The 13888-nt window shown below is 37.2% G+C and overlaps 1 protein-coding gene across 1 annotated transcript; it reads right to left on the reverse strand.

The window, feature by feature from the left end:
- Positions 1-235: 235 nt before the first annotated feature.
- LOC105832717 (UPF0687 protein C20orf27 homolog) lies at positions 236-5039 on the reverse strand. The gene is made up of 4 exons (XM_012673902.3): positions 4404-5039; positions 4071-4188; positions 3738-3875; positions 236-2860 (listed from the first exon to the last, which is right to left on the reverse strand). Exons 1-4 carry the CDS (start codon positions 4414-4416, stop codon positions 2662-2664), a joined length of 468 nt encoding a protein of 155 aa, XP_012529356.1. The 5' UTR covers positions 4417-5039; the 3' UTR covers positions 236-2661.
- Between the last annotated feature and the right edge of the window lie 8849 nt (positions 5040-13888).

Genomic DNA, 13888 nt, shown 5'->3' on the forward strand with positions numbered 1-13888 from the left:
TTAAGTTACGTTTTAACAAAATTATAAAATATTTAAATTAAATAAATAATAAATAATCATGAAAACAATAATTGTCATTTTGCTTACAAATATTTTGATTTCAATTTCAAGCTAATACGGTTAGATCAAAAATACCGAATATTCATATCTTTAAAAAAATACACTTCTTGAAACAAATCGAGCAATAGATTTTTAAAATATAACTTCAGCTTTCTAGTTATCATATTTTGAAGTATTTTTTTCTTTTTTTTTTCTACAAAATTTAGCTGTTTGAAAGAAGCAAATTTTTATGCAAAATTTCTTGATTTATTGTCAGTTTGTCAAATATATCTTTTTCCATTATATATATATATATATACGACTTTCTAACTTTATTTATACGACTTGTATTATCACAATTCTGAGAAATTTTCCTTAGGAATGAAAAAAAATGGATTAAAATTTGTCAATTTCTGCCCGAGATACAAACCAAGTTAAAGTTTCCCGGGTGTCATACACCCATGTGTGCAATAAACGTAACTTTTTAATAGTATGCAGTCAGAGAATTAACTATCTTACGATTTATGAGTGAAATCTTATAATTTAATGTGATGTAAAACACGGCCGATAGAATCAATCATGAACTGAATGTTATTCGTAATATCAGTTGCTCTAGTCGATGATTGTTATGTAAACTGCTGTTTATCGAATTTGTACGAGCAGCGGATTGCAATAAAAATTAATGTTTCGTTACGTTTTCTGGATATCCATTTTTTTCTATTACCCTTTGTTCTTTTGATGTAAAAATTAATACAACAAAAATGATTGCGGTATACCGTATACATACAAACCGTTGGGTATTATATATATTTATAAATTGTGTCATATTTATAAGTCGATTGTCAAGATCAGGATTACATTAAACGTGTGGAAACAATGGAATAACATCGTGAAATCAAAATGCATTTTTACTTGGTTATTATTTAATCAAAGCTATTACATTAACAAAACACTTTACTTACATTTAGAAATGCATTACATCCATTTTTACAAATATGATTAATATTTTAAACAAACTATATGTATATACATATAAAGATTGTATTTATAATATTCTATTTATAATATTTATAATATTGTTTTATTAAACAATACATTTTTATAGTTTATTTACTTTGATTATCTTTTTTTTATAACACTAGACATCACAGGCGCACACTTGGCGCGCGCTATTTAGTTTTTTACTTTATTTTATAAAAATTTGCAATTGACATAGATTATGAAAAGCACAGTCGCGTAAAAAAGTTTCAGGCAATGATATAATTGAAATCAATCGTAATAACCTAAATCATAATTTCTTAACAGCTCATTTACTCTTGCGTGAAACTACGCAAACCAGTACGGTGAACGTATATCGTACTCTTCATATCAGTACTGTATCCACGTAAGTGCGTACCGTAGATATATATTATTAGTACATACATCATACGATCATTGTACTACCGTAACTTTACTGTATATTGATAATACAGTATTATAATCACACGCTGTACTTTCATAATACCAATATAGTACTGTACGATACCAGTACAATACCAACACAAGAAAATATTTTCGTATTATTTTTTCTTCCCTCCTTCCCTTTTTTATTGTTATGAGTTCACATAGCACACATTTTCCAGAAAGCTTTTTGAAAGATGTGCTATATGACAAAATACAAAGGTTATATAATAAATTAAAAAATACATAAATTTTTTAAAAAATTATTGTAAGATATATCTATATATTTTCCCATGCTCGTCTATACTTCTTGACGTCCATACCCGAGATCCTGTCCGTTTTCTATCCTTTCCTCCTACTTCTATCGCGTTTCCTTTAATTTCCAAGCAACTTTACTTTCCTCTCTTCTCTCTAACTTATATTTTCCTATCTTAGATCGCATCGTAGATAGATAAATACTGATTTAACGCTATCCTATTTACACACAATCACCGCTAGACCGTCATGACCGAAGTCGTGTATTTAGCGCCATCTGTTCATCGACGGACTTGGGTCACGAACATTCACTCCCACATCAACTCACCTCTAACCTAACCTAACCTAACCAAGTCCTGTTTAGGCTCTTTATAATTCATATTAGGTTAGGTGTACGCCGATAGATTTATAAATCTCTTGATTAAGTGCATAAGTAAATTCGATATTGTGTGACAAGAAAAATCTTATGACTTATCGATACTTATGGGTGTTACATGTAAAGTGTTGTTCATTCCCGGTAAAATTATTTATCCGTTAAGCAATATGAAGACATCAAATTTGAAATCACCTGTGTTGAATCGCGTGATGAGTCGCCACGCCTCTGCCTATCTTCTCTATGCCTCTCGTGATTTGGTAACTATTTTATTTAATAATTCGGAAAATAAGTTTTGGATAAAATTTTTGTAAAGGAAAAATCATCTCAGAATTAACTCAGGAATATGTCATTGTAAGGGCACCGTTCTGAATCACCCTGTATATGTATAAGAGCAGTAGGCATATTATTTTGTATGGTATATTTGTAGTTGCATTATTTATTCTAGTTCAAAACGATTATGCTAATTATTCATTCAAATTCTTGTTTTTTAATATTCAACACATCAACGTTTAAATATCTATTTTTAAAAGACCTCTTGATAATAAGCAACTTTACTCAGATACTTCGTCTTCGTCGGTTTCTTCAACGGCAATACTGCGAATACCATTTCTCAACAATGGCGTGCCCTTGTCTTTCGCCAAAACACGTGCATTCAACACGATTTTCAGTGGAGTACCCGAAGAACAACACATCACTTCAACGTCTTCCTTTAATGCCTTCTCCTTATATGCCAACAGCTCTACTTTTAACCTATTAAAGAACCAATTATTTCAATATATCAATTTAGCTTCAATAAATTAGTTTAAAAAGAATATACAATTGATTAAGTAAAATATGTACAGTACTGCTTAAAAATTATTTTGCAAAAAAATATGAACTAAATTGCGTGCCACGTCAACACGTGATAGATACAAATGCATGTATCTATTAGGTTGATCTTTTATATATTTTAACTAAAGAAATGTTCATAGTTTAATTTCATTTCTAAAGACAAAAATATTTAAAAAGTTACACAAAACGGACATTGAAAAACCACTAGTTGTATGTAAAAAGAAGTGGGAGAAACATACAATCTACAAAAACAAGTGATAGCGTGCTTAGTGTTTATAAAATCTGATACATGCTAGCTGATAATGAATAAACTGTTTTGAATGGTGCCATCTAAGCATTATCTACATATGTGAAGTAAGAATACATCATAACACATAAGAAAATAAACCAATCCTTTATTTCTACCCTTGTATAGGAAATAAACAATTCTGGTTAATTCTCTTATGCATTATGCAAAAGTCTGTATTCCTATGTTTGGTATAGTAGAAGTAAGAAATAAAAATGATTTATCATAGTTAAATATGAGAAAAATATTGAATATTGCTGGTTTGATTAATGCTGGTTTGAAACTCATTTCTACTTTTATAGGTTTACTTTATATATAATAAACAGCCATTAAAACTTTGTTCATGTTACTTTTTAAAAATATAGAAAGAAATATCAAATCTAGTTAACAAATGTTTAACGTAAAAACAAACTGAAAGCAAACCATTTTTCTGCTTTGTCATTTTATTCCACAAATTTTGCCATTTATTGCAACTTTTAAGTGATACTGTGAATGTAACAAATTTTATACCTTAAGCCATCTTTTTCTTGTGAAAAATCAATAATGTGACAATTTGCATTGTGATTTTCTGCAATTATTGCTGGAGCTATCAATTTATCTTCTGAATGAATACACGTGTTCCATGGTACCGAAAATTCTATGTGATATCTGAAATAAATAGATGGAATATTTAATATATTTATTCTCTTCTTTTATATATACATATTTTTTTATATAAAATTTTAATCAATAATCACAATTCTATTATTACAATAGTAATTAAAATGTTTTTAACATTCAAGCTAACAATTGAATTTAGAAAACAAAGAATCACATTTATTTATACATTTTATAATAAGTAACCTGTGATACAATTGCAAGAATCCTAAATGAACATCTATATGACCATGTCGCTGTGGCTGTATCATAATGTTATTATCTTTTCCAAGCCCACTTCCACCACTAAAGTGAACATGATGCTCTAAAAATGTTAAATTTTATTATGCTTCACACATATTGCATATATAACAATATGCAATATACATGTTTGTATATGTATTATAAAGTACTTTTGCTATTAATTCTTATGTATATACAAGACACATTTTGTTTTAAAATATTGTGCCAACTCTTATTTTATATATTTGTATATCATTGTTTGGAAAGCAATAATTGCTAAACAAAAGAATTAAATACCTTTATCTCCCATATTCTATAAAATAATTTGCCAAGTAGTATAGTCGCACTTTCATACTGTTCGCAAACTAAATTGACGAAATCAATCATCCACAATCATCTAATAAATGACATAAATCTAGGTTTTCTGGAGAGCGTGATTAATGTATTAGATCTGCAAATGGATATACGACACTTGTGCTTTTATGGTTATTGTCCTTATCAAAGCCTCAAGTGCTGTATGTGTTCTGTTATTCTTCTATTTGTATTATAGTTTTTACTGTTCGCTTTAGTTTCTTCGCTTTAGTTATCACTTTAATTCTGAATTTTATTCCTCACTTTAACCTCTAAAGATGCAATTTCACGTGTTGATGCAAACCACAGAAAAGACTATCACAAAAACTGACATAAGGATATTGTTCGTTTTGTCCGTTCTGGGTTTACTCGGAGCAAATCCAAGCAGACCAACGCACTCTAATAGGTTGGCGTCATCAGAATCAACCTATTAGAGTGCATTGGTCTGTTTGGGCAAGGTGGGCTCATACTCAAGACGAATTTTGGTACGGTTCATTCGCGTACACTTGACCGGAAGTAAACGTTTTTATTAATTATTGCTATATGTAATCGTTTGTATTTCGTATGAAGAGGTTTGTGAGTCATTCGTTTATTTATAATTAATTAATTATTTTTCACCCGACATTTAGCCGGAATATATTAATTGAACAAAGTTATTATACGGAATCGTTTGAAATTTGTATAGAGTTATGAAGTTTGATTAAAAAAGTTTGTGAGTGATCCAAATACATTTTATTTAATTCGTGAAAGTTAGCCGAAATTTACCGACAATATGTAACGGCATGAGCATGCGCAGCGGTCACATTTGCATGCTCCTTAGGCTGCGTTCAGATTCCCCATCCGAGTGTGTCCAGGGGCCTGATTCTTGAAGTCATTCGCAAGAGAAACGTATACGCAAATACTCGCTCTAACAGAAAGTTGTAAGTTTATTGGTTAATAGCCATACGATAGCCAATAAATTTCTAACTTTTCTGTAAGAACAGAATTTGTGAATACGTTTCTCTTGCGAATGAATTCAAGAATCGAGCCCCAGGTATCATTTTAGCCTTGTTATTTACTGAATGTTAAACAAGGATAAAACTAAGGTACTATAAAAGTGAGTATTCTCACGTCCGCCATTTTTCTTCTAACTAGCAGGAAAAATTAGGTATGTTTTGTATATATATATATACGTCAATAAACTTTGGAAGCACCAAACTTTATGCGACAATGAAACGAAGACACGATATTTATGATCTTGAGACTGTAAAGGTTATTGCGATGTATTATATATATAAAACATTATGCTAGTTACTTGCTAGTTTCAAGAAAAATGGCGGACGTGAGAATACTGTCACGTCCTAACTATTTGTCCAAATTTATGGACATTTCTTTTTCCTCTCATTAACACTTAAAATCACTTAAAAGCGCCAGGCATAACGCGCACAATGACGCCAGACGCCACCCTCGAATAGGCCAATGTAACGCGACCCCGCGTATGGGAGTGGGGATATCTTAAGCGGCATCCCCACGCCATGTCTTAGAATAAGGCGCGCAGTTAGAAGTAGTCAGTTCTCGCGAGCGGTTCACTTTTCTAGTTCAAGTTCCAATTTCATTCCAAATCTAATTCTACTTTTAATTCTAATCCAAATCTTATATAATTAATTTAGTTGTTTAGCTACTTAACCTTTTGTATTCTAATTTAACCTTAAGTGTAATTTGTAACCAATAATTTTACTTTTATAATAAACTGATAGATTCAGTGACTCGAACTCGTTTATTCAATCTCAACATTCCTTAAATCACGTTCAACGTATATCACGCGAGTTCACCATAACTGTGAAGACCATTTCCGGCGACCGTCCAATCACAGAAGGGTCTACACCCGAGAGGAAGCCACAACACGACGCCCCCAAGCCGACCAAGCTGACAGCCAATCACGAAGGCCACCTAAAGGTAGGACAACTCGCACATTTTCTAATAATAATAAATTCCCATTCGCGTTCGCAATGTTCCGTGAAAATGTACCCTACTAATTCCATTATCTATTCTTCTCCCGGATTGGTCGAGCCGATGCCTATCACGCGCAGCTATTTTGATTGGATAGCCAGTGAACACAGTAATATAGCAGCAGTGTAACAGCAATGTAACAGGTTACGTTACTCTGAAATTACACGTAACTTACATGTAAGTTACAATTTCCGACTCAGCAATATAACATGTTATAATTACATGTTATTTAACCGTTACACAACAGTTACAAAGAAAAATAAAATAAAATAAAAATTTTATTTTTTAAAAATTATTTTTATCAACAGCACATACTACATTTAGAATAAATTTTTATTAATTAATTAAATTTAAATTATGTAATTTTTTATTTTATTCTTACTTGCCGCTGCTAGGTTTGAACCCGGGACCTTAGGATGACGAACCTTGTACTCTACCTGCTACGCCAATTTGACTCATCGATATGGGTACTTGTTATTGTCTACATATACTTATATGTTATAAACTGACGCAACTATATTATTTTTTATAAAAGCAATTAAATTTTGCAAAACATTAAAAATAAATAGCATTAATTTATTTACTTATTAATTTCATTGTTAAATTTATCTTTTTCCATAACCTTAATAATTAATTTGATGGAAATTGCGATCTATTTAGCACTAATCTTTGAAGCGTTTAAATGATTAATTAGATGGTTAACTAGATAAATCGTAATTCTAAGAAAAAATTGAATAGTATACATTTATTATTCTGTTTTTGTTCAGCACATGATGAATTTCGATTTTGTGCATTTTTTGTGCGCAGTAATTGTAAACAAACCGTTATTTTTGAAAACATTATCTTTATAATAATTTTTTTTTATTATCAAATAGATCTACCATTCAGGATGTTATAATGTTGTCTGATTTCTGAGTCAACTACGACGCATCGTTCTGTAATAACATTGATACGAACGTGTTATGTTACGATTATACAATTTTTGTTGGATAACTGTAACGCCAAAACGATGTATAACAACTATATCACTTGCGTATAACAAATATTACGTAACAGGTTATTTCCATGTCATATAGCACCTACATATCACAAGAATAACAATGCTAAATTACTTGGAGCTTCCATGTTATATTGCCGCTATAAAATGTGTTCACTGGGTAAGCACTGCATGCTGCACCGCGTCTTTGTTTTATCAACATCGAATTGATTAAACTTATTACTTGTGCGATAACTGCTACCTTCAAGCTCCCCCCGAGACCCATCTGCTTTACACATACAAACTGCGCCACTACATACATATCGGGTTCGGTGACTGCCAAGAATACTGCTCGGTTTGTAATGTACTATTAGCCACCCGCAGTATCTTATACGAGTGTCGCGCCTGTATCAGCATATTTGAGGGATTCCTGCGTTATCTTGAACAGAGCGACGATCTCCCAACTGACTTTACCGAAGCTACTATCGTCGCGATCTCTGAAGATCCGGTCTGTTAATTTTGTAAATTTGTCCAGTTTCACGAGTCATAATCACATCAGAGTGCAGGGCAGTAGCAGCGATTTCATAATTGGCCGCGTGCTCGTCCTGCACGTAACAAAACTGGTGACAGCGGTGGGATTGCGAGAGGTCCGATGGCCACCCGCAGCGCCAAATCTAAGAAACCTCTCTCGGAAAAGGAGTTGGAAATCGCGGATCAGGGACAAACCGCTGAAGACAAACGGTTACGCGAAATGGCGTCAAATTTAGCCGCGGAACGCGAGAGAACAAACCAGGAAAGCGCCGAACTTGCAAAAGAACGCGATAAAGAACACGTGGAGTCGGAGAATAATATGAAAACTGCATTCAGAAGCATGCGTGAGTGCAGTAATTTGTTCATTAATATGAGAGACGATTTAATGCGGGAAATGAATCTGCTGCACCGGGACGTTGACATTCTTTGGAGAGAGCCCTCCGGAACTCCAAGTCCCCTACCAGATCAACGGTTTCTCGGTTCACCATCTCCTCCGCCAGCTTCAAATGATATTAACGTTAACGACGACCCTCAATTCGTACCCAAAATCTCGCTGCGCGAAGCCATCAATGTCGTGCCGCGTTTTGATGGTTATAACATCTTATTGTCGCAATTCACAAAGGTAGGAGAGCACGCGATATAGTTCCCGCCCGTCATGAAAAACAGTTAACGAAATTATTGATAAGTCGGCTAAGTCAGCGGGCATATTCTGCTGTCGAAGACGAACCTTGCGATACAGTCACGCAATTACTCGATCTTTTGAATGGAGCTTTCGATTCCGCGAATACCATAGCTCAGTATCGCGGGGAACTCAGCAATATCTATCTGAAAAATAACGAGCATGTTCTAGATTACGTTAGTAGGGTGAAAGAACTGCGATCCGCCATTTTGGACGCCGAATGACGATCCCGAGGTGCGCTCGAACACGCGGTTGTGGCGAAAACCGATGAGTTAACAGCTCGTTCCTTCTGCGACGGACTCCCTCTTAAATTCCGGTTGCAATTACGACCCGAACATTACACTAGATCTTTCGAGGCGTTCTCTGTCGTAAAAACACTCGCCAAGCGAGACGAATTGGAACGACAGAGATATGACGCTATGCGACGATCAGAGCGGGGACCCTCGGGGTGGTCTTCCGACGGCCCTAGACAAACCCACGAACGCCCAAATGTCAATGCATACTGGCGACCGGTCATTGAGTGTCATGAGGCGGTATTTCCGTTTGCCGATCGGGAAATAATACGGGTAATCGCACGTTCAAATTCTGTGTTATGTAAAAGTCGCGAACGACGGTCCTTCAACGGGTTATGTACCGCGCTTAAACATAAACGACGTCTACTTAGGAGACGCCGTCGTCACAAATCGTAATGGTAAGGCGTATCTGCGAATTTTCAATACGGAAAGTAAAGATTTTCTTTTTACTGTCCCCACTATAAGGCTCGAAGAATTCGAAACCTTACACGAGCCTCCTCGCACATCAAAATCGACCTTAGGGTCACCAGATGTGACAAAATCACTGAATCCTAAACAAATCTTTCAAAGTCAAAAAATTTATTCTATCTCTGAGTCTGTTGAGAATCGAGCCGAAGAAATAAAATCTCTTTTACGTCTAAAACACTTAAATCATGAGGAGCATGAGCATATAAATCAAATGATTGCTAAATACAGCGACATTTTCCATCTGCCTCGAGATCGATTAGAATTTACTAACACCTTAAAGCACACGATAAAGCTCACCGATGAGCAGCCGATACATACCAAACAGTATCGGTTTCCGGCAATTCACAAAGGAGAAATAGATAAACAAGTAAAAACACTTTTAGATAACGAGGTAATAACATCTTCTACTTCCTCTTACAATTCACCCTTGTGGATCTCCAAAAAACCAGACTCAAAGGGCAATAAGCGTTGGCGTATGGTAATTTATTACCGCGCGCTAAACGAAAAAACAATTGGCGACGCGTATCCTTTACCCAATATTACCGAAATATTGGACCAATTTGGAAGCGCGAAATATTTTAGCGTATTTGACCTCGCGTCCGGATTCCATCAGATCCAAATGGACGGAAAAGACGCACAAAAAACAGCCTTCTCGGCCATACGGCCACTATGAGTTCAAACGCATGCCCTTCGGTCTAAAGAACGCACCGGCAACATTCCAGAGGCTGGTGGATCTTGTCCTCGTAGGTCTCCAAGGGACTGAATTATTTGTGTATCTGGACGACATAGTCATATATGCCAGTTCCTTGCGCGAACACGAGATCAAATTCGAAAAACTTGCCGCGCGGCTCCGGCAAGCAAATCTCCGTCTCCAACCCGATAAATGCGAATTCCTTCGAAAAGAAGTAAATTATTTAGGACACGTTATCGGGGAGGACGGCGTGAAACCTGATTCTCATAAAATAGAGGACGTAAAAAACTTCCCTCGGCCAGCCAACGCCAAAAATGTAAAACAATTTCTCGGTCTGGCTGGATATTATCGTCGGTTTATTCCAAACTTTTCGAAGATAGCTAAGCCTCTAACAAATCTTCTAAAGAAAGAAATCACATTTACGTGGACTAATAATCAAGAATGCGCTTTTATCCAATTAAGAGACGCGCTCTGTAACCGACCGCTGCTTCAATATCCCGACTTCACGAAACCATTCGTGATTACTACAGACGCGTCAGATGTCGCCATAGGCGGTATATTAAGCCAAGGAGAAATTGGGAAGGATTTACCGATCGCGTATACATCTAGGTTATTAAATTTCGCGAAGCAAAACTATTCGACAATAGAAAGAGAACTCTTGGCAATTGTGCATTGCGTGAACTATTTCCGTCCTTATTTATATGGACACCGATTTCTCCTTGTCACTGACCATAAGCCTCTTGTATGGCTTCACTCTGTTAAAGATCCGACATCACGTCTTGTTCAATGGCGGTTAAAACTAGCGGAATATGACTACGAAGTCTTATATAAAGCCGGAAAGATAAATGCTAATGCAGACGCGCTGTCACGGAATCCACCCTCTCAAAAAATATATCCTTTTACTTCTAAAAATGTGTTAATTTTCCGCTCGCCATCAGGGACAGAAATTCAAGCTGTTTCTATGCCTGAGGCGTCAAGAGATTTACCAGAACTCACAGAATCTCCCGTTTCTTTTTCGAAGGAAACCACTCAAGTGCCCGTAAACCCTGATCACATGCCTGAACCGATAAACGATCCTATTCTTTACGACCACAATAACGGCTTTACGATTGAAACAGATGAAACGGACGAACCCTCTTCTGGCATGACAGATGACGAGGACCCAGTCAGACGCGCCAGAGTTAGTGAAACACGTGATAACATATTATCCCGAAACGATAATATTGTCGTCTTCATAAACGAACGAGGGAAACCCTGCGACGCAGGATCGCGTTTACTACAACAGCATGATAAACTGCCGACCCTTACTGACGGTGTCGTGGAACGCGCCAGAGTCGTTAAAAGAAAAGGAAAATATATAATAGCACTCGTTGTGCAGGATCGAATTTCCACACTCACGCAAGTTAATACATTGAAGGAAACGATAGCTTTCCTCTATGATGTCACACGCGAGCTCGGGCTAAGATCGGTATCCTTGTCAAGTAGTTGCGTGGGTGACGTACCGTGGAGAATGGTGCGCGGATTTCTTATTCGTGGATTCAGCGACTCTCCTACGCGACTCATTATTTGCTCTAATGAAATAATCACACCCCCGACACAAGATCGAATTAAAATTATAGAAGAGAACCATGCTACAGCAATAGGAGATCATAAGGGAGTCACTAAAACCTTACATCGAATACGGTACAAGTATCAGTGGCCCCGAATGAAGGAAGATGTACTAGCATATATACGGGAATGCCGGGAATGTCAACTGAAGAAATTAGTGCGCCTGAAAACGCGTCAGTCGATGGTTTTAACTGACACGCCGGGGTCAGCTTTTGAAAAGGTCTCGATGGATGTAATGGGACCCTCCCCCACGACAAAAAACTTACACACGCACATCCTGACCATTCAAGACCTCTTGACCAAATACTCCCTTGCTATCCCGTTAAAACAAACAACAGCCGTGCACATCGCAGATGCATTCGTAAATAACTTTATATGTACATTCGGTGCCTCCAAAGTAATCCTTACGGATCAAGGCACAAATTTCGTTAGTTCGCTAATGAGAAATTGCTAATGAGAGTTGCTAAGAAATTCCGAATTAGACAATGTAAAACCACTGCTTATCGACCACAATCGAACGGATCGGTCGAAAGATCTCATCATGTATTATGGGAGTACTTAAAACAATTTGTAAATAAAAATGATTGGGATGAATATCTAAATCTTGCATCTTTCACTTATAATACCAGCGTGCATGAGGGTACATTGTTTACACCCTACGAACTTGTATTTGGAAAAATCGCGGAAGTTCCTGCGAGCGACCCTCCGATAACCGATGAATTCAACGCAACTTATTGCCACTACCTCACCACATTATTTAGTAAACTTAGAGACACGCAAGCGACAGCGCGCAAAAATCTTACGAAAGCCAAAGCTGTATCAAAATATTACGACCGTAGAATAAGACCGCATAATTTTAAGATAGGCAACCTAGTATATTTGCTGAAGGAGCCCTCGAAGGGCAAGCTTAGTAACCAATACGTAGGACCCTACAAAATAATTGAAATTTTGGAAAACAATAATGTTAAATTAGAGATTAGACGCGATAAGACTAGAATGGTACATACAGATAAGTTGAAGCTCGCATACCAAGCGCGAACCGCAGTAGCCAGCACGGGCCCTACGCCCCACCACGCCGACGCCGACGCCAACCCGGGCCCCTCGACTCTAACAATGTGACACCAGTCGGTCGCACGCTACCCCCTAGTGCGGAACAAAAATGGTTGCAAACATCATCATCATCCTCCTTGCACTACCTGTCTGGATAAATGGACTCACAGGCTACGACTGCAGAGGCGAGGGATTGAATATCACTACACTTTCCCTTCTGGACATTGGAACATGCAGCCTGGATGACATCGAACCCAACAACACCGAGGTCTATGTCCAGCTGTTGCAACTGTCCGATTATGACCGGACCTTCGCCACGCAGTGTCGTGTGGAGATTGACCGCACCATCTATTATTGTGGGATGCATTCACACGTATCCATTGTGAAGGACGGACGGAGAGGATATATACGAGAGCGGATACCTGCCGTCGGGTTCACGAAGCCAGATCACTTACTCTATCGGCAACTACTGTCGACAAATTATTTTTAAACGCCACTAACTGGCGCACTGCAACCTTGGCAGGAAGAGTCGATGCAACTGGAAATTGCCATGGTGCCGAATACTCTGATGATTATGGGACCTGGAATAACGTGATCGTATAGGCAAACGTTAAGATAGTCTTACGATCATTCGAAGCATCATTAAAGCGGTCGACCAAGGAGATCATCCTTTTCTCTGGAACCAGATGCTCCGCGACCGATCGAGTATGCATGGGTGCCGACAGATTCGAAACCTACTGGACCGCAGTTCCTGTTGACAGCTGTCATCTAGACGAATACGATGTTTTGTACGAGGGCCTAGCTAACAAGTTGTCACCGAAGCCTGGCCAAACCTCTCCTACTGTTTATACAGTGACCGCTAAGGATACCACCTTTGCGCTCACGAAGACTGATGAAGTAAACATTTGCGGGTACACGTTATATCGCACCCGAAACTTTAGATACTGGAGACGCGGTGAGGACACACCTTTAAAAACCGCGCGAGGATAGCCGTGGACAACCTTGATATTTTCACATACGTTAATTCTAAGTTTGTGTATGTGGAAAAGCATATGAGGTATCAGCTTACTCGTCTTTACCGGGACCTTATAGAGCAAAAATGCGCACTGGAATGACAGATTCTGCAGAACGCGCTTTCACTTTCCA

This window comes from Monomorium pharaonis, chromosome 1 (assembly GCF_013373865.1).
Source record: "Monomorium pharaonis isolate MP-MQ-018 chromosome 1, ASM1337386v2, whole genome shotgun sequence".
NCBI lineage: Eukaryota > Metazoa > Arthropoda > Insecta > Hymenoptera > Formicidae > Monomorium > Monomorium pharaonis.

Excerpts from the sequence above, each read along its gene's own strand:
- LOC105832717 (XM_012673902.3), bottom strand. Across the intron at positions 3,876-4,070 it reads TTCTTGCAATTGTATCACAG|ATATCACATAGAATTTTCGG; the intron begins GTTACTTATTAT and ends TATTTATTTCAG. Across the intron at positions 2,861-3,737 it reads CAAGAAAAAGATGGCTTAAG|GTTAAAAGTAGAGCTGTTGG; the intron begins GTATAAAATTTG and ends GTTCTTTAATAG.